Source organism: Hyla sarda, chromosome 4 (genome assembly GCF_029499605.1).
Source record: "Hyla sarda isolate aHylSar1 chromosome 4, aHylSar1.hap1, whole genome shotgun sequence".
Lineage (NCBI taxonomy): Eukaryota > Metazoa > Chordata > Amphibia > Anura > Hylidae > Hyla > Hyla sarda.
In genome coordinates this window covers 240,707,480-240,729,671 of record NC_079192.1, presented here as the reverse complement: position 1 = coordinate 240,729,671, position 22,192 = coordinate 240,707,480, and the positions used below count along the sequence as shown (strand labels likewise).

Sequence of the window (22,192 nt, the reverse complement as noted above, 5' to 3'; positions counted from 1 at the left end):
AAGCCTCATTAGATGTTGTTGTACTTGGTCTTGTCACCAAGTATTTGTTTTTTGTGCACCATGGACGAATACATCTGTTTTCATGGTTCTTCATGTGACTTCTTTGAAGGCTGTTACTTTGCATTGTAAGTGTCTAGTGCACGCTATGCATGGGCATTGCCAGTCCTCATAGATTGCAATATATTCCACATAGTATTCCGCCGAAATAATTATTTTTAGAATTTCGTGGTGTGCACTGTGCAGCAGGATCCCATCAACAGCAGTGGGAATTTAGAAACAGAAATTCTGTAGGGTGCATGGGCCCTAAGGGTACGTTCGCATGTATTATATGCTGCAGATTTTCTTTTGAAGATTTTTTCATTGACCTAACAGCAGAAAATCTGCTGCATGAAATCCCAAGCATACATAGTGGCCTTGATTTACTAAGAGTGGAGTGTAGGTTTCTTTGTGGTTTTTAATTCCCTACAATTTATTTTCCACGGTATTTACTAAGGTTTCCCTACATTTTCCACTTTTCCCTACACTTTGCTTTTTTTACACATGCTCTGATCTGTCGGGTTTTCCTCAGCTCAAATCCACCACATTTTATGTGAAAACCTTAGTAAATATGTTGGGTTTTTGTGAAAATGTCGGGAACACGCCCCTTTTTGGAGACCACGCCCCTTTTCCGTGTTTTCTCAGCAAAATGGAGAGTTAGTCTGTTTTTTTTATCAATTCTGGCACAAATTCTGGTGCAGGCAGAATTTCTGGCTCAATGCGACAGAATTTGGCGCACAACCCAACAAAACATGTCGGGTTTGCAATAGTAAATGAGGGCCAGTACGTGTGAATGTACCCTGAGCGTATGTTCCCACTACTGAATCTCCACACAGAGATATTCCGGGTGAAGATTCCATCTGCAGCATGCGTCACCAAAATCACCAAGATTCCACAGTACACATCACTGCTCAGACTGCTATGTATAGTACTGGGCACCAGTATACAAGAAAGCTATAGGCCCTGATTTATTAAGAGTGGAGCGTAGGTTTCTTTGTGGTTTTTAAAGGGGTACTCCGGTGAAAACCTTTTTTCTTTTAAATCAACTGGTGGCAGAAAGTTAAACATATTTGTAAATTACTTCTGTTAAAAAATCTTAATCCTTCCAGTACTTATTAGCTGCTTCCTTTCTTTTTGGAACACTGATGACATCACAAGCACAGTGCTCTCTGCTGACATCACTGTCCATTTTAGCAACCATGCATAGCAAATATATGCTAAGGGAAGCGTGTTGGCTCGGATGGCACTGCTGCCTTGCAGTGCTGGGGCCTTGGGTTCAAATCCCACTAAGGACAACAATAAATAAATAAAGACTTATTATTATTATTATAATAACGTCAGCAGAGAGCACTGTGCTCGTGATGTCATCAGAGAGCATTCCAAAAAGAAAAGAATTTCCTCTGTAGTATTCAGCAGCTAATAAGTGCAGGAAGGATTAAGATGTTTTAATAGAAGTAATTTAAAAATGTCTTTAACTTTCCGGAGCCAGTTAATTTAAAAGAAAAAAGGTTTTCACTGGAGTACCCCTTTAATTCCCTACAATTTATTTTCCACAGTATTTACTAAGGTTTCCCTACATTTTCCACTTTCCCTACACTTTGCTTTTTTTTACACATGCTCTGATCTGTAGGGTTTTCCTCAGCTCAAATCCACCACATTTTCTGTGTAAACCTTAGTAAATATGTTGTTTTTTTGTGCAAATGTTGGGGACTCTCCCCTTTCGATAGCACCGCCCCTTTTTGGGTTTTCTATGTAAAATGGAGAGTTGGTCTATTTTATTCAATTCTGGCGCTGTCAAAATTTCTGGCGCACAACCTGACAAAATAGGTCGGGTTTACAATAGTAAATCAGAGCCATAGTGGAGCTGGAGAGGATTTAAAAACCGACAACCAGAGTAATAAGGAAGTGAAAGGACTACAGTACCCAGAAAGATTATCAGAATTAGGGTTATTTTGTTTAGAAAAAAAGACTGAGGATTAACCTTACAACTGTTATGTAATTCCTAAAATATAGCTATAATACATGTATTAAAATTGGTTTCATTGTGTCAGATCTACCAAACTTAGCACTTTATACTTTGCAGTATACAGTGACCCCCCAACCTACGATGGCCACGACATACGATCATTTCAACATACGATGGCCTCTCAGAGGCCATCGCATGTTGAAGGCAGCATCAATATACGATGCTTTTGTATGTCGGGGCCATCGCATAAACGGCTATCCGGCAGCGCAGACTGCTTCAGCTGCCATCGGATAGCCGTTTACGCTGCCCCGTGTGGTCCGCTGACGATCACTTACCTGTCCTCGGGGCTCCGGAGCGTCCTCTTCGGGATCCCCTCTATCATCGGCACTCTCCATCATCGTCATCACGTCGCTGCGCACGTCGTCCCGTCATCCAATAGGAGCGACGTGATGGCGGCAACGGAGAGCGCGGATGCCGGGGAAGCAGAGGCCTTCCCACAGCGTCGAGGACACCCGGGGATGCGGCAACAGCGATGGAAGGTGACATCCAGGGCAGCGGTGACGAGCGGTGATGGTCCGGAGCGGCGGGGACAGGTGAGTACAACTTCCTCTACCAGTAGTCTTCAACCTGCGGACCTCCAGATGTTGCAAAACTACAACTCCCAGCATGCCCGGTCAGCCAACGGCTGTCCGGGCATGCTGGGTGTTGTAGTTTTGCAACGTCTGGAGGTCCGCAGGTTGTAGACCACTGTCCTATACTTTACATGGCACGGATCCCTCAACATACGATGGTTTCAACAAACGATGGTCCGTTTGAAAGGGATTACCATCGTATGTTGAGGGACCACTGTACACTATACACTTTTTCTTTCTATTTGATATGCGGTTTGTCAAAAGAAACCCAGTGTGACAGATCAGTGTGACGGCACTTTGGTGTATCCACCTGCCGCCTTACTCCCTGGGCTGAGCCCACAACATGCTTGGTCATTGATCTTCTCAGTTCATATCTGGAGTCCCACATACTTCTTTACATTGATATACAGTTTAATGAACAAGTAGTTGGTGCTTTTGTTTCCTTTCAAAACGCAGATTACTTTCCAGGCGTAGGAAGTATTTTGGACTATTTCCTTTCATCGGATGCCAGAAGAACATAAAAATGAATTTCTTAACAATTCCAAGTGCTCGACCAATTAATTAAACATTCAGCCCCGTGCCCAGAAGCCAAACTATTATCACTGATCCAAAACAAATGTTAAGAATGTTTATAGTCTTAGATCACTGAATGAAATAACCACAGCGCGGTAACCAGAGCACGCTCCAAGGAAGTCCATCAGACGTCGGGCTACCTGCTTTAATGTATGGCTTCCTTTCTGCTTTCTCTCTTGTCGTGTTTCTCAGCCATGCACTGTCTGGTTTGATCTATCTATGCTTATTAATATCAGCTCCTTCTATGTTGTCATTTCACTGGACTCTATGGGGGGGGATTTATCAAAGCCTGTGCAGAGGTAAAGTTGTCCAGTTGCCCATAGCAACCAATCAGATCGCTTCTTTCATTTTTCACAGGCCTTCCTAAAAATGTAAGAAGCGATCTGATTGGTTGCTATGGGCAACTGGACAACTTTACCTCTGCACAGGCTTTGATAAATCTCCCCCTATGAGTGTAAATGCCAAAGGATTGCTATAAAGTGGTGGAGCTTTAACCACAGTAGAGAATTTGAGCAAATAGTTCCAAAAGTGTGGTTGTATCTTTCTGATGAAGCACTTAAAGGGGCACTCTGGTGCTTCAGCGTTTTAAGCATTTTGTTCAGAACACTCGGAGCCAGAGGTTGTGATTGTGATGTCACGCCCAGACGCCCATTCATGACATCAGACCGCTCCCCCTCCTTCCATGTCTATGGGAGGGGGCGTGGCGGTTGCCACGCCCCCTCCCATGGACATGAATGGAGGAGGCGTGGCGTGACATTTCAAGCACTGCCGCAGGAATCTAGTGTTTGTTTGGAAAGCCGGGTGCTGCGGGAGATTGCAGGGGGCCCCAGCAACAGGACCCTCCACCATCAGACATCTTATCCCCTATCCTTTCGATAGGGGATAAGATGTCTAGCAGTGGATTACCCTAGTAAGTAGCATGGCATTTTGTATCATCTTACGGGCATTCTCTGTGATGACAGGAGGTCTGCAAGGTGTGAATGTAGACAATGACCGTGTCGCAGGCGAGGTGCTTTCTAAATACAGGTGAATGTGGTTGACAAGTTTGGAGGTGATAAATGGCTGAAGATAACATCAATAAATCACAGTAAGTATCTGGATCTGACAACGTGTTCAGTGCACTTGTAAAATATGTCTGGTTTATGTTCCTCCCATTACAGCTTCAGAAGTTTTATCAACATTTCTCCAAGTCCAAGTCTCCATTACAAGCATTTAACACCCTAAAGGAGATGATAGGCAAATTGTTACTCACCTTGGAGGTGATAAGTGAAGCCGTTACTACGAGACACAGTACACCGAACAGGTAAATAAAAGGTGGTAATGTTTGTTCTCACCACAGCTGTTATATAGCACAGTATCGGTGTAAACCTTGATAACTTTCAGTATTTGTTATTATATAAGCTGTGACATTGCTATGCCCATTAATTGAATTACTTGTGTATAATTCACATTCAGTGTAGTGCAGTCATCCTTATGCCACTACTGAAAAGTCAGTTACCAAGTGAATGAATGTTCAGTATAATAAAGATTTGTGACAATTCCTGACTATTACTACAGGACAAAATCCCTTTATACTTTTCTTTTAGAAAGTGTAAGACTATTCCCACCTACAATCAAGTCCTTCTGTTCTCTTCTGTGAATAGATATTCTATTCAGCCATTTCTTGTGTCTGAGAAAGATGGGTGACAAACATACACAGGTGCCTTTAAAGCTCCAATGGACATTGTCACTTGGCATGCCCAGGTTTATTAAATATCCTGCCGTCCAGTATTGCTGCAGAGTTCTAATGGACTGGGTACATGCAGGGATTTAGGAGATTATGGGGCTGGTAGAGGGGGAATAGCTCTTTAACCTGTTACCTCACCATGATGTACCTGTATATCAAGCCAAGCCCTCACTATACTCAGCCGCTGCCAGCTTCTTTCCGCAGCTGTTAGCCATCTTCAATAGCAAGCACAGAGCTTCAATGCCAGTTAATAAACTGTCTAGATGCCATTGTCAATGCTGCTATTGGCCTTTAGACAGTTACAGGATGCATCATTGTTAGGTCAGGGGTCTGATCGGCTCCTGTGCCATGTGATCATGGGAAGCCATTCATTTGCCATGGTAGCCCAAAGCCTTCTCTAGGCTTCTATGCTTGCCGTGACCGTTCTATGGTAGGCTGTAATAGAAAATTACCAATCTAATAGATCAATGAAATGCATGTGTATTGGACTGATCTGTATAAGCAATCAGGTGATTGCTCATAAAAGTCCCCTGTAGAGACTAAAAAGGTGTAAGGGGGAAAAAAAGACCAAAAAAAATGCCCTTTTTTTAAAAACCATTTTCAAGCACAAGAACAAAATATGACAGTGCTAACAGTATGATTACTCTTGTGACGTTCTGTTATACCAAAGCTCTCATTTACGGATACCTGAACGCATATGTGCCAACCCATTCTGAGCTCTTCTCAATGCATTCCACTGCAGAATGAGTACATTTTAACAACAGCTAACTCGTAGATGACTGACACCTCAATAGATAACAATCTTGATGTGTTTTATCACTAGAGAGCAATGAAAGTTCATGCTGTGTCTTGCAATTGCTGTTAATTATTTTTTGTATTCATTCCTTTTTAAGTTCCATTAGTAGCTTTTTCATCAAAGGATAGAATGATATGGAACACATTTGTGGCTTGGGGTTCAGACATTCAAACATGTCCTGGGGTATTTAGCAATACATATTTTGGATTCCCTCCTAGGAACATATGTGGATTCATTTCTGGTTTGCCAATATGATAGATGCGCTTGTGGTCTTATGATGAGATTTAAAAAACATGCACTACTGGCAAGACCGAAGGAAAGTCCAATGGTACAAACAGAGTTCCTATCTCTGTAGCTGTTCAGCTGCTTAAATGGGCACTGTTAGATATAAAAACTTTTGATATGTTGTAAAGCATGTATAACCAATAGGTTTTGCAATTGCTTTCATTTAAAAAATTTCAGTATTTCATACTGAAAAAGCCAGTCAAACAACTGTTATGATCAATTATATATTTAAGTGCCTGGAATTCTTTTTCCATCGATAATGGAAAAAATATCTCATTCTAGTCCCTTTACTCCAGGTCTTTACTAGATAGTTATTAGTTTTATACAATTAGGTTTACACATAATATTCTGTTCAGTATTTTTAGCAGTGAAAGGGTCCAAAACACGGAAAAAATGCAAATCTTTTTATTAGTTTTTCTCTGTGAACCCAACCTTACAGCACATTCTAAGAGTGAGCTCAGATAAAAATAAATCTATTAAGATTTTAAATCTATGAATAAATCTCAAGCAAGATATACAATATTCCCACACATCCACAGCAGAAGGATGTGCTTCATGTATAGTACTGTTTTTTTATTGCAAAAATTTCAGTGCGGAATAAGCACCTGTATCTGTGTATAGGGAAACACACTATACTCAGCATAGGACAGAGAGCAGCCACTGGGACTGCCCCCCATGACATATGATTTCTTAAACGCCCAAGCGTATCAGAGTAATAATGTGTCAGGATCGGGCTGCCTGCATCTGTTCTACGCTGCCCACAGTTTGGGGAGCATAAAACAGGTACAGGTTTCTGTTAAAATTGTAACCAATTCTATTCTATGTCATTGTAGCACAACAAACATGTACTGCATTGTATAAATTATTATCTGTATGATTTCAGGTGCAGTAACTGCTTTCAGCTCTTAACTTTTCACATTGGATACAGCAGTGCTTCTCATCCTTCATTGCTTGAGGTCAGTGCTAAACTTCTATTTCCATTCTGAGGTTGAAGTAAAAGTAATTTTTTGTTAGCTATGTTAAGAGATGACTCTTGGGACAGGGACATAATATTTCCACTTTATTAAGCATTCAGTGTAGGGGGTATGTCGGCACTTCCGTGTGTCTTGTGGGGGTGCACGAGGTGGGATAAATTCAATATTAGTAAAAATGGTACCCAGCACTCACCAATCATGCAAAAGTGAAGGTTTATTAATCCATGTCACGGTACAGGGACGCATTTCGGCAAAGGTGCCTTTCTCCGCTGTCTGCCACAGCAGACAGCTGAGGAAGGCATCTTTGCCGAAACGCATTCCCTGTACCGTGATATAGATTAATAAACCTTCACTTTTATCAAGCATTGGCGCAGCTTCACCTGGACACTGGATCATAGAAAGGATGCCCTGGAGCTCAATAAGGCACGCAACCAAACAAGTAAGGGGCAAAGAGCATTCTAGCTATTGGGAAAGATTAAAAGAATTACATTTTTTAGACTTGAGAAGTTTAAGAGGGTAAATGATCAAAGTATATTAGTATGTAAATGGTCCATACAAAAAAATATGGAGAAAAACTGTTCCAGGTTAAACCCCCTCAAAGAACAAGTGGCACTCCCTTTATCTGGAGTAAAAAGGTTTACTCTCCAGGTTCGACAAGCCTTTTTCACCTTAGGAACTGTGAATCTGTGGAACAGTCTACCTCAGGAACTGGTCACAGCAAAAACAGTTGAGGGTGTCAAAACAGGTATAAGCAAGCAGCTGGTAAAATGTTGGATGGCAGGTATGTAGGGTTAAAATTCTGCCTTTTTTTGGTCATACAGATCTTTGAATCCCCTGCATAAACAATAAAATGCAATATTCTGCAACTCAATAGTATACAATATGCTACTAAACTCTCACTGATACCCACTGTAAACAGCCAGAAAGTTGTCTTTTATATCAATATTTATGAAGGGGATCTGGAGCCCTGAACATAATTGGACCTAGAAATGACACAAGATGATCTTTTATTTTAAGCTTTAATATGCTCCAAGCGAGTACATTCATGTAAACAATACCCATGGCACAGCTGGTACTTTACCATACCTTATAGCATGCAATTTTACTGTGTATTTCCTTTTAGTGTTCATTTAAAGCTGCAATAGACTACATTATTCTTCAATGCCCAAAGTAAACATTCCTTTCTCCTCATTTCAGTCTCCCTATCTTGCTGTGGAGTTTGAAAGTATTCTAGATTTAATTTGGGTGACATCTTCACCTATTGTGTTCATTGATGAACTGTAAAGGTGCAGTTATTAAATGCATCATTATCAAATGTACCCAGCCCGATCCTCTTTGTATTGTGAGGAGGAAACAGTCATTCAGTATTGCATTCCTATTGTCCTACAAGGTCTAAGCTGGACCTCATTATTGGTTGAAAGTGAAAAAGGAATATTGACATGTTCAGAAAGGTAACATAAAATTTCGTTCCTAAGTAGATTTTGGGTTATTTTTAAGGAAACTGAATGCCATTTTCACTGCTGCATCAATGGAAAGACATTAATCGTTAATCTTATTGTGTGGAACTTCACAATTTCTAATGGGAATATATGTATCATTTTAAGGAGGCACTCTGGAACATATATATATATATATATATGTACCGTATTTATCGGGGTATACCACGCACCGGCCTATAACACGCACCCTCATTTTACCAAGGATATTTGGGTAAAAAAAGTTTTTTACCCAAATATCCATGGTAAAGTGAGGGTGCGTGTGTGCGCGTGTATACCCCGATATACCCCCAGGAAAGGCAGGGGGAGAGAGGCCGTCGTTGCCCGCTTCTCTCCCACTGCCTTTCCTGGGGTCTAGAGCCCTGCTGCCGGCCCTTCTCTCCCCCTGGCTATCGGCGCCGCTGCCCGTTCTGTCCCCCTGACTATCGGTGCCGGCGCCCCATTGCCGGCGCCGATAGCCAGGGGGAGAGAAGCGGCGCCGACAGCCAGGGGGAGAGAAGGGGCAGCGTCACCCATTGCCGGCGCCGCTGCCCTGTTGCCTCCCCCCATCCCCGGTGGCATAATTACCTGGGTCGGGTCCGCGCTGCTGCAGGCCTCCGGTGCGCGTCCCCTGCGTCGTTGCTATGCACGGCGTGGCGCACTGACGTCATGCGCCGCGCCGTGCAGCGCATAGCAACGACGCCGGGGACGCACGCCGGAGGCCTGCAGCAGCGCGGACCCGACCCAGGTAATTATGCCACCGGGGATGGGGGGAGGCAACGAGGCAGCGGCGCCGGCAATGGGTGCCGCTGCCCCTTCTCTCCCCCTGGCTGTCGGCGCCGCTTCTCTCCCCCTGGCTATCGGCGCCGGCAATGGGGCGCCAGCACCGATAGTCAGGGGGACAGAACGGGCAGCGTCACCGATAGCCAGGGGGAGAGAAGGGCCGGCAGCAGGGCTCTAGATCCCAGGAAAGGCAGGGGGAGAGAAGCGGGCAGCGACGGCCTCTCTCCCCCTGCCTTTCCTGGGGGTATATTGGCGTATAACACGCACATAGACTTTAGGCTAAAAATTTTAGCCTAAAAAGTGCGTGTTATACGCCGATAAATACGGTATATATATAACTCAATGAGTGTATGTATGTATGTTCCAGCATCACGTTCCAAACAGCTAAAGATATTAACATGAAACTTGGCACACATCTTACTTATATGTAAGCAACAAACATAGGATAGGTCATTTAACCCAAAAACCCATTTGCCAGGGTCAGGGTTTTTGTTTAAAGTCCCATGCAAATCAAAGGGAAATGTATGTTACTGCATAACTTCCAAACGGCTGGAGATATTTCATTAATACCTGGTACACATATTACTTATATGTCAAATAAAAATGTATGATAGTTAAATTAACCCTTAGGTACACCCTTATATAACAGATGTTTTTTTTTTCCAAGTCCCAGGCAAGTATATGGGACGTACAGTACCTTCCTCCCCAAGCTCTCCTCGGCATCTCCTGGTGAATGTGTCAGTCCGGCTGGCAAGCCACACCCCATCTCACAAAGATGGGATGGGATATGTGGTCGGGACATGGGGACAGGATATGAGGTCAGGATATGAGGACGGGATATGAGGTCGAGATAAGAGGTCGGGATATGAGGTCGAGATATGGGGACGGAATATGAGGTCGGGATAGGAGGTTGGGATATGAGGTCGAGATATGGGGACAGAATATGAGGTTGGCATAGGAGGTTGGGATATGAGGTCGAGATATGAGGATGGGATAGGAGGTCGGGATATGAGGTCGAGATAGGAGGTCGGGATATGAGGACGGAATATGAGGACGAGATATGATGGCATATGAGGACGGTATATGAGGTTGAGATATGAGGACGGGATAAGGGGACAGGATAGGACAACAATATATGAGGATGGGATATGAAGTCAAAAGCTTCCTCCATTGATTTTCCTCCCCAACAAGGATTAGGAAGGAAAAACCGGGCAACGCCGAGTACTCAGCTAATATATATATATATATATATATATATATATATATATATAGCGCTTCTTTAAAAGGACACAGACATTCCCTTTAGAGATTGTGAAAATCACACTGTAATTAACACCATTTTTCCTTTGATTTTGTGAAAAAAGAGGAAAATGCTGCAAAAACACAGGGAGGTTATTTACTAATGTGATCCTGGTTTTTCTCGGTCTTTGCGTCCAAATCCAAATTGCTCTCCACTTTTGCTTCTGATGGAGTTTCATTCCTGCAGAAAGTTCCTGTTGAGCAAGTCACTGGCCGAGACAGGTCACCACTGCAGTCAGTGATTCTGCATGCAAGTAAAAATATGAGCTGTGTGGTGGCCCAGTGCATTTGTGCCAGTTGCTACACTGAGTTTGTTAGGTGGCTGTCGTCTTATGGGCTGGACAGTCAAAATCCTTGTCTAAAATGCCAAGGTCTATATATCTGTGTTTCTATACCTTGTAAATGGAAATTGCTTTAGAAAAGCAGAACCAAGCTCTAGGCTAAAACTAAGGAGAAACATGTCTAGGGATTTCCTTCTGGATGCACCAATAGAGTTGTTAGAGTCTTAGCAAAGTCTATAGAGAGGGATCTTGTGCACATTTTTCAGGTCTACCCCCATAAAGATCCTTGTCACTTTTCCTCAAATAAATAGGACACAAGCCAGTGCCATACCCAAGCCAGTGCAACACAAAGTAAGTCTACATCAAGAAACATTACTAAGTCCCGTACAGACAGACTACAGGAGTAGACATTCAAGTAGAACTACAAGTCCAAGGATAGCACTCAAAAAGTCTGCGTACAATGCACAGTTATAGTGGGACAGTAGCTATTGATCAAATATTTCATACTCCTGAAACCAAAACTATATTTCAAAGAACAGTACAATATTTCTGAACCATTTGATCATCTTTGCCCTTCACTGATCTGTCTTAGATTTTCCAAAAACCCTGGCTTTTGAGGGGGGTTTTCTGCGGGCCTTTTGAAAAGGGATCAGCTTCTTGAAAAAGAGGTGTTTCACCAATCAAACCACGTGATACAATGGGACTAATTAATAATTTTATTTATATGGCGCCTACAGATTCCGCAGTGCTTACCCTTACCCCTCTCATCATCATACACAACCCTTTTTCTGGCCTCACACAATTCACAATGAGATAAACACATACCATAAGATATGATTTGCAGCCTTAGTCTTGTACTTTGATGATTAAGCCATGTCCAAAAGAAGTTTACTTCAGTCCCATCTCCACCTTGGGCCCAGCAGTTCAGCTCCAGAGGATCGTCCATACCCCATAGGGGTGATATGCGCATTTTTCTCCGTAGTCAGGTGAGCGGCCATCTTATAGAGCCGACCTTGTCCTCTCCCCTGCAGGGACTACGGTACCTTGGGTAATACACAAGGTGCTGTCCTCCCTGTGTTTTTAATTTCTTTAATAGGTCTCACAAGAAGACTTAGCAGTTGGTACGTGCCAACTATTGTTGAAGTGATGATACTCTTGTTTATTTTAACATTCCCCCTGCCTTTTTTCATACATATTTGCGATACGTACAACATTAGGATTCAGCATTACATTATGTCAACACCACCTTTCACCTCACAGCACTCTGTATAGGGCCCTAGTAGCCACAGGGCAGTACTGTTGATGTCTCCAAATGTATTTTGGCAGAGAACAAAGTTCTAATAAAACAGAGAAGATAAATTCATCTCACTAAATGATCTCAGATTCAGTTATATATAAATCATCTGAAATGAGCCCCAACGGGATTTCTTTATTATTCTCACAGCTGCAAAACTGCTCAGTTATACTCCAAAAAATAGAATCAGATTTATGTAATAAATTATAGTTTTGATCATGAATAGTTTCCAGAATGATGGTGCAGGAAAGGCTTGAGACTAAATGGGCAGTGTTGCTAATTTCCACTGTGGAATTTTGCCTACCAGCAGGAAAATTCTCAAAATATATTCCGGTAAAAATGATGATCTTTTTTACTCTATATAGTAGGAAAATAATCTGTATAGGGTCACAACTGTCAAGAAAGAAAGGTACAGTAGCAAGCCAACTCCTAGATAGGTCAAAAATAAGATACAATATATAAGAAGAAACTCCAGTTCCAGAAGAATTTAAAAACTTGAACTTTATTTCACGGCATCATAAAAAATTACATTGATGCAAAGTGGTAAAAAAAAACGCACAGTTTTTGGACCTTTATTAGTCTCATCTTGTAAAGTGATCAAAACATGTTGGGATTCACTTGCCTATTTTACTTTTATGTATTTACGACTAAATCTACCAACTATATCAATAGCAATTGTCGGCTGAAGATTCAAGCCTCTGTTTTTCATGGGCTATATTCATTTGGCCACTTGCTTATATTCTGCATTATGAACCTCTATTAATGGCAAAACAAATTACCAACATCACTTTAGGATTCTGCTTGACCTGTCCCCATGCGCTTCTTCCAGTGATGACCAGGATGAAGTACATGCCCTTTGTCTTTTCCCATTGGCACCACTAGTGATTCTACTACTTTTATTTCCTGGCCATTCCTGATTGTAGACATCTATTCAATAGTAGACAATTTTATTTAATAAACATTTGCTTTTCAACATGTTCTGTGCACAGTTACATCGAATATTTAAGTTTAACGATATTTCCCATACAACAACTTTAAATTTCTTTAACATTAACTCTCAACATTGTAACAGATAAGCTGCAGGTCTTTGTGTGCTTTTTTTTATTGTGAAAACTATTATTAATAAATATATTTTAGGATTGAATCTCAGAATTCATCAGTGGTGGTAAAATAGCAGATTGTCATCTACCAGAAGACCAGTAGAGCTGGTTTCAGCGCAGAAAAGCTATAGCCAAAGGATCGTGGTTTAGTATGCCTGCCACCACTTACTAGTAGTGAAATAGTAAGGATATTCACACTGAGGAAATTCTGTGTGGAATTTCAGGTGAAAATTTTGTACAGATTGCACCTTGCAGCACACTCTCATTGATGTTAGTCCATTTTTAGCTGCTGTATTCACACTTTGGTATTCCCAAAGAGGATCCAAGTTCAGCCGGAAGATGGAACATGCTTTCTTTTTCATTGAAAATTCGAGACGTGGAGTAACACGTCAGCAATCCTGTGACCCTGCACAGCATACCCGCCCCCACTAGATCAGCTGACACGCCGGCTGGGATACATGGCCGCCATCAGTGTCAGATACATGCCACAGCAAGGAACAACATATGCAAAATTAAAGGGGTACTCCACTGGAAAACATTCTTTGAACTGTGCAACTAGATTTGTGGAATATCTCTATGAACTGTGCAATAGGATATGTGCAATATCTCTATAAACTGTGCAATATAATCTATGGTGATACATGATATCCTGGGCTTTATGGAATGATCAGGTCCTAGTAGCAATTTCTCCTGTGTGCATAATATAACGTATACCTAGCGATTACTGATATATATGAGGCTATATGGACATTCTGCTTTCAGATAATAACTGCTATGTGGATATATGTGCAATAATACAAGTGCAATCTGGATGTGCTATAATAAGAGGCCTATGGACATAAATATATACTGTCTACAGGAGATTATGAATAGACAATAGAGGCCTCTGGGATATACAGTGGTCCCTCAACATACGATGGTAATCCGTTCCAAATGAACCATCGTTTGTTGAAACCATTGTATGTTGAGGAATCTGTGCAATGTGAAGTATAGGAAGTTGTACTCACCTGTCCCCGCCGCTCCAGACCGTCACCGATGTCCTAGATGTCGCCCTCCATCACTGTCGCCGCGTCCCCGTGGTGTCTCCGACGCCCCGCACGTCTTTTTCCCCGGGATCCTCGCTCTCCATCGCCGTCATCACATCCCTGCGCACGCACGCCGCTCCTATTTGATGACGGGACGGCTTGCGTGCGACGTGATGACGATGAAGGAGAGCGCCGGCGATGGAGGGGATCCCGAAGAGGAGCTCCGGACAGGTAGGAGACCATCACCGGAGCACACGGGGCACCGTAAATGGCTATCCGGCAGCAGCTGAAGCAGTCAGTGCTGCCGGATGGCCGTTTATGCGACGGCCCCGACATACAAAAGCATTGTATGTTGATGCTACCTTCAACATGCGATGGCCTCTGAGAGGCTATCGCATGTTAAAATTATGGTATGTCGGGGCCATCGTAGGTCGGGGGGGTCACTGTATATGAACATTGATTATAACCTTCTCTCTGGATAAATCCAGCCACAAAAATAGAGGTATAATCCTGAACTAAGTGAGTACCGGACTATGGATTATATACCATTCTGATACTTTATATGATAGCGTGGACACTAAGATGGTGGCCACTATCTATGTGTATTGAATATATACCTCCGTTTTTCTTTAGTATTTTTTGGAGCTTTTTATTACCTTTCATAATTAAAAGCTAAGTTTTAAATCTCATTGCTATATAACCACTGGCTAACCAGTCTTTTTAGGGATTTTCAAAAATGTGATTTGGCAACCTTGGGTCACTTATCTTGGCAATTCTTCCTAAGTGACATATGCTATTGGACAGGCTGTTACATATGTAGGACTCACCCTGTCTTGATCTATCCTTTCCTCTTTCTCCCCCCTGTCAGTCTTTTTTGTCTTTCTCTCATGTATCTGTTTTTCACCCTGACTTCCGAGGATACTTTAGAGTTTCTATATCTTGAGCTTATTCTTGGTGATAGCTAATTCCGTATTTTATAATCAATGTCATTTATCCAGCTCTGTTATTATAAACAAAAACTAAAATACACCACAGTTGTTAGATGACTTTATTGTAAACTCTGCTGCAAATTTCTTCATGGTATTATATGGCATACTGTATGTTTTTTCTGTTACTGTTCCTTATTAAAAAAAAATTCAAGTTTTTTAAATTGTTGAAATATTTTACAATTATTATTATTATTATTATTAATAAATATAATCGTATTAGTACTTGGTAAAAGTCAGTTGTTTCGGTCATACATTTTAAAACATTTCCTAAAAGTTTCTTTTCTATGGTCAGATATGCAATACATTCCTCTTCTAAAGGTTCCAAATCAGTGTTTATTATAACAGGTTTATGGATATTCTTAAATATAGAAGAAATATAGAAGACATCAATAACATACATTTGGCTATACAGGCCTCGTTTGTCCTCTTATGTCAAAACAAAGTGTGCTACAGAAATATATTCTAGTAACATCCCAATCTCTTGTTATTAAGGTAAAAGAAGAACTTATGCTGAATGATCTAAATGTGGATGGCTACTCTACTATGGAAACCATATTAGAAGATGTATTTCATTTTGTATTACAAAACCACTCATCTAGTGTTTTAGAAGCAATAGAAAAAGTACAACCGTGTCTTTCTCTAAAGGTATGTCTCCAATATAAGGATACATTCTCACATTGTAAAATCTACTGATATAGTTTATGTTACACGCATATTTTTGTCTGTAGTTGGCAAAAAATAAATAAAAATTTACATTTTTTTTTGCCGATTACTGGTGAAAATGTGTTTGTAAAATAAAATGTCATTTTACAATCTATGAACTCACCTTTCGGGTTTCTTTACAACTTATTTATTTAAAATGCCACTAGGGTATATATGTCAGATGGTGCGGACCCACTGCCTGCACAGAGTATGAGCAGCTGCCTCTTTAGGACTGCCACTGTGGCTGAAGGAGGATACTCTGAATTGCTCCTGTTATGGTCCAGTATCATAAGTTAGCCACGTGGCATCACCTAAATTACATAAGCCATGTTTGCATACCTATATGCAACTTGCACCCATTCTGATAAGTAAAGACCTTTACCAGCTTTGACCATATTGCTGGCACTTATGATACTACATACCCTTCATATGTATCATACGAAGTGTAAAGGACTAGTATTGCTATGCTATTAGAAACCTTACCACTTCTGATCATACTTTTAACAAAGTGCAATAAAATGGTATTGTTGTGCGTCTGTTGGTATGTGCAATTGATTTATAGAGAGTTACCTAATCTACCCTTATCAGGGAGGTAAACCACTGGCCAAGAAGGGTGCATTGGGGCAATAGAGTAGGGAGAGGTTTAAAACTCCCTACCTCCAACCCACCCAGCCACTGCACTGTTGATTGTTATATAGGACTGCCTTTTTACTTTGTCAGAAGTAAGGAGCAACTACGATTGGCACTACTTTGTAGTGGATTATAACTTCCCGTAGATATGCCTATTTTTAATGGTAATGGAACAGACAGTTCATGTTGGTGTATTTTAACAGATAAAAATAAAAGTTCTGTTTACTATGTACTCTATTTTGTTTTGGTAGTACTAGACTAAAATATAGTGCGGATCTAATATAGTGGTGGACACTAGTCTTCACCACATTACTGCTGATATATGCACTGTGGGAGATTAGCTCTGCAGAGCCAGACAAACAACAGAGAAACAGCAGCCAGAGACAGTGACACAGAAATATAGTTTAATCAGGGCATCTTCTGTCCTTATTTATACCTCAAAATAACCTTGCAGCCTTTTCATTCAGGCATAACAATACAAACTGCATTCGCTATCTAAACTATACATTAACATAAAGTCTCAAAGCAAATGAAATGGAAGTGCCTAAAATAATAATGAATCCAATAGTTAAAGGGGTACTCCGGTGGAAAACTTTATTTATTTATTAGCACAGTGCTCTCTGCTGACATCTTTGTCTATTTTAAGAACTGTCCGGAGTAGGAGAAAATACCCATAGCTGCTCTGGACAGCTGCTAAAATGGACAGAGATGTCAGCAGAGAGCACTGTGCTCATGATGTCAGCATAGAGCACTGTGTTCCAAAAAGAAAATAATTTTCTCTGTAGTATTCATCAGTTAATAAGTACTGGAAGGATTAAGATTTTTTAATAGAAGTAATTTACAAATCTTTCTGGCACCAGTTGATTTAAAAGGAAAAAGTGTTCCACCGGATTACCCCTTTAAAAGCTATAGGTAGAAGAGAGTGTCCCTCAACCAGGTCAACAAATGACAAATAAAGAAAGATAATGTGCTTATCACTCCAACTATTCAGAGCCTCTATCTCGCACTATTTTAAACCAGTTTTTAAGAAAAAAAAACACCAACACCTCCTGGATTAATCAAAGTATTATTTTTGGCACTTTCATTTCATTTGCTTTGAGATTTTATTTCATTATTGGCCTGGAAGTTAACAGAACCTGTAGGCTGAGGATAAGCCAATATTATCCTAAAAATCACATGAAGAAGAGAATGAATGTTTTATTTAGTGCAAAGATATGGTGCTATGCTTCGGACATGTACGCGTCAAGAATGCTGGAAACAGGTGACAGCTGTTGCGCGTGCGCACTGCACGCTTCTTCAGACCTCCCTTTTACCTACACGTCACCACCTAAATACACCTGTGTGATGACTAGTGATGTCGCGAACATAACATTTTCGGTTCTCGAACGGCGAGCGCCAACTTCCGCAAATGTTTGCGAACCGGTGAACCGGACGAACCGCCATTGACTTCAATGGGCAGACGAATTTTAAAACCCACAGGGACTCTTTCTGGCCACAATAGTGATTTAAAAGTTGTTTCAAGGGGACTAATACCTGGACTGTGGCGTGCCGGAGGGGGATCCATGGCAAAACTCCCATGGAAAATTACATAGCTGATGCAGAGTCTAGTTTTAATCCATAAAGGGCATAAATCACCTATTGTTCCTAAAGTCTTTGGAATAACGTGCATTAGCTCCCTTTAGGCAGCACATAGAGCCCCCCTTTAAGCATCACATAGTTAAATCCCCCCTTTAGGCAGCACATAGATTCCCCCATATTAGGCAGCACATAGTTAGATCCCCCCTTTAGGCATCAGATAGTTAGATCCCCCCTTTAGGCATCACATAGTTAGATCCCCCCCCCCCCCCCCTTTAGGCAGCACATCAATTCCCCCATGTTAGGCAGCACATAGTTAGAGCCCCCCTTTAGGCAGCACATAGAGCCCCCTTTAGGCAGCACATAGATTCCACCATATTAGGCAGCACATAGTTAGAGCTTCCCTTTAGGCAGCACATAGAGCCCCCTTTAGGCAGCACATATTTAGATCCCCCCTTTAGGCAGCACATAGATTCCCCCATATTAGGCAGCACATAGTTAGAGCCTCCCTTTAGGCAGCACATAGATTCCCCCATATTAGGCAGCACATAGTTAGAGCCCCCCTTTAGGCAGCACTGGTTTTATTTCACAGCCAAAAAAGGTATTTTTTTTTATTTGAACAACTATCACACCAAATGTGATTTGCACTAGTGTGACAATGAGCAAAAAAGGTTGCCAGCTGAGTTCCCCTTTTAAGCAGAGGTCCCCAACCAGGGTGCATCCAGCAGTTGCAAGACACACGGACTGAACTTATAGCCATTTTAATATTGTAGTTAGTTGCTTGAAGGAACTTAAGTTTTACACTGGAGTACCCCTTCTAACCAGCGGTTCCCTCCCAACCAGGGTGCCACCAGCTGTTGCAAGACACACGGACTCATATTTGAGCCCTAAAAAGGGCTTTTTTGGGTGCTGTCCTTAAAGCAGATGTTAGACTAGTGCTTTAGGAGTAAAGTGGACCCTGAATACACTACCTAGCAGCAACCTAGCTATCGCTTTCCCTATTAAAGCAGGAGCAGCTTCTCTGTCCCTCCCCTTTCTAAGCCTGCAGCATGCCGAATGAAGGTAAAATGGCGTCCGTGCAAGAGGTAGGAGGGTCTAGAAGGGAGGGACTGCTGCTGATTGGCTGTAATGTGTCTGCTGACTCTGACTCACAGGGTCAAAGTTTACTGCAATGTTAAAGTATAGGGGGCGAAACGAACTTCACATATGTTCGCCCGGGAACTGTTCGCCTGTGAACAATTCGCAACATCTCTAGTGATGACGTGAGTAGAAGGGATTACAGATCACTGAAGTACAAGTGACATTAAAAAACAACGTACAAAAATAACCAGCACACAAGTACATACCGTATATATCACACAAAAACCGCTAAGCTCTAATCTCTCATTGAGACCTAGATTGCCCTGAGCATTAGTTCTTAGAATCCATTTGGCTTCGGCTTGCAATAAGATTTTTTGTTTATCTACACCTTCTTTTGTATATACTCTTTCAATGCCAAAAAACTTCAATTCACTACAGTTCCCATTATGTACCATATTCATATGAACAATAAATCTTGAGGAACCTTTTAGTGACTTCACAGAATTAATATGTTCACGCAGTCTTGTGTTCATTGTTCGCTTCGTACTGCCAATCTAAAATCGTCCACATGGGCAGATGAGGGCATACACAACCCAATTTGTTCTACAAGTAATAAGATTATTAACAGAAATATCGATACCACCTAACGAAAAACGTTTACCTGAGGAAAGATATGGACATTATGAGCAAGAACCACATTTATGGTTACCTTTTAGGGCTAAATTGTAAAAGCCAATCTTTATTGCTTTTATCAGAGAAATTACTTCTAATAAATACATCTCTGATATTTTTACAACATTTAAAGGCTACCAATGGTCTATCTTGCACAATGGGGTCTAAAATTGGATCTTTAGTTATCAAAAAACAATTTTTATTGATACTTTGTTTAATAACATTTGCAAGTGGACTGTATTTGAATGTAAAACAAAATCTGGTCTGTTTTATTTCTTTCTTATCTTTTTTTGCTTTTTGAAGAGAAGGTTTCTTCTGTCTTGTGAGAAGGCATGTTCCAGGGCTTTGTCTAATACTTTTTTAGGGTATCCCCTGCTTGCAAATCTCTCCCTCAGCTCGCCAGCTTGTTTAAAATATTCATCATCTGTACTATTGATTTATCTCAAACGAAGAAATTGGCTATAAGGAACTGCAGACTGTTCAGGATGATAGCTGGCGAAATGAAGGAGAGAGTCGCAAGCAGTGGGTTTTCAATAGCTAGAAGTAGTTAATTGACCATTTTCTATAAATACCAATACATCCAGAAATTCTAATTTTCTACAATCTATTTTAGAGGTTCATATTATTTGTAGAATTTAGGAACCTGATGAATTCCTCAAAGTCCGTTTGAGTGCCATCCCAGATCATGAAGACATCATCCACAAATCCGAAATAGCACCGAACGGACCTGAGGAATGGGTTGTTATCAGAGAACACAAATTTTTTCTCAAAAACAGCCACATACAGATTTGCTAACGTGCAAGCTATGGGGGTGCCCATGGCCACCCCCCCATTTGTGTAAACCATTCTTCGTTGAATTGAAATTAATTATTACTGAGAATAAAGGTAAGAGATTCACAGATGAAATCAATACATTCTTTCTTTTTTCCCGTAAGTGCCAACAACTCTCTAATACTCTCAACTGCTAGTACCTGAGGTATACTAGTATATAAGCTGAAACAGAGCATACATAGATCAAAGAATCTCAAAGTTTATTGACATATATGCAAAAAAACATACATTTAAAAACATTAAAACACAGAAGTGATAGAGAAATAGTTGTTCAATGTGATGAACATATATGACTCAAGGGATAACCCAATAGAGAAAGGAGAAAGGGAGGGCTAGGAAATATGCAGCATAAGTAAACCTGATTGTAAACTGATGTACATTTAGACATCAGAAGCTAAAGTCAAGTACTACATAGATTATAGTAGCACAATGTGTGGTTGGCTTAGTGCTTCAATCTTCAAAGTAGCGATCCAGGCATACAGCTGACAATTACAAGATAACATAAGATATACACATAGTAACTTGACTAGTGGCAAGTGTAACAGGCCTCCAGTACCCGACGTTTCGTCTCCAGACTTCTTCCGGGGTGTGCTTCTGATGTCTAAATATACATCAGTTTACAATCAGGTTTACTTATGCTGCATATTACCTAGGCCTCCCTTCCTGCTTTCTCTATTAGGTTATCCCTTGAGTCATTTATGTTCATCACATTGAACAACTATTTCTCTATCACTTCTGTGTTTGAATGTTTTTAAATGTATTTTAGTTTTTTGCATATATGTCAATAAACTTTGAGATTATTTGATCTATATACGCTTGTTTTTGCTATTTTACAGTGTTCTGTATAGCAGCATGAGCTCTTTCTACTGCTTATACCTCTCCCTATACATCCAAGTATTCTGCTAGCGTTTCCTGCTGCTCTATTACATTGTCTTCCTACCTTTAAGTCTTCTAAAATAATTACTCCTAAATCCCTCTCCTCAAATACTGAGGTCAGGACTGTGTCAAATATTCTATATTCTGCCTGAGGGGTTCCCCCCCCCCCTCCCCAGGGTGCATTATCTTGCACTTATCCACATTAAATTTCAGTTGCCAGAGTTCTGACCATTCTTCTATTTTGCCTAAATCCTTTTCCATATGGCGTATCCCTGCAGGAACATCAACCCTGTTACATATCTTTGTGTCATCAGCAAAAAAGATACACCTTACCATCAAGACCATTTGCGATATCACTAATGAAGATATTAAACAATATTGTTCCCAGTACAGATCCCTGGGGTACCCCACTGGTGACAAGACCTTGCTCTAAATATACTCCATTGACTACAACCCTCTGTTGTCTGCCACTCAGCTTCTTTTAATTTACCATAAGTTTGGATGTCTATTAGTTGATGTGAAGCCTCCTCCCTATAATACTCTCTGGTCATAATAACTGTATTGCCTACTTTATACGATTTTTTAATTATCA

General features: G+C 41.0%; 1 protein-coding gene across 3 annotated transcripts in view; it reads left to right on the top strand.

The window, feature by feature from the left end:
• Positions 1-22,192, top strand: part of CPED1 (cadherin like and PC-esterase domain containing 1) — a 299,737-nt gene that overhangs the window by 111,317 nt on the left and 166,228 nt on the right. For all 3 annotated transcript variants that reach the window (XM_056573818.1, XM_056573820.1, XM_056573819.1), the window contains 3 exons: positions 4,368-4,510; positions 6,898-6,970; positions 15,727-15,879. In XM_056573818.1, coding sequence (XP_056429793.1) covers positions 4,368-4,510; positions 6,898-6,970; positions 15,727-15,879 — 369 coding nt within the window. The remainder of the gene's footprint in view (positions 1-4,367; positions 4,511-6,897; positions 6,971-15,726; positions 15,880-22,192) is intronic.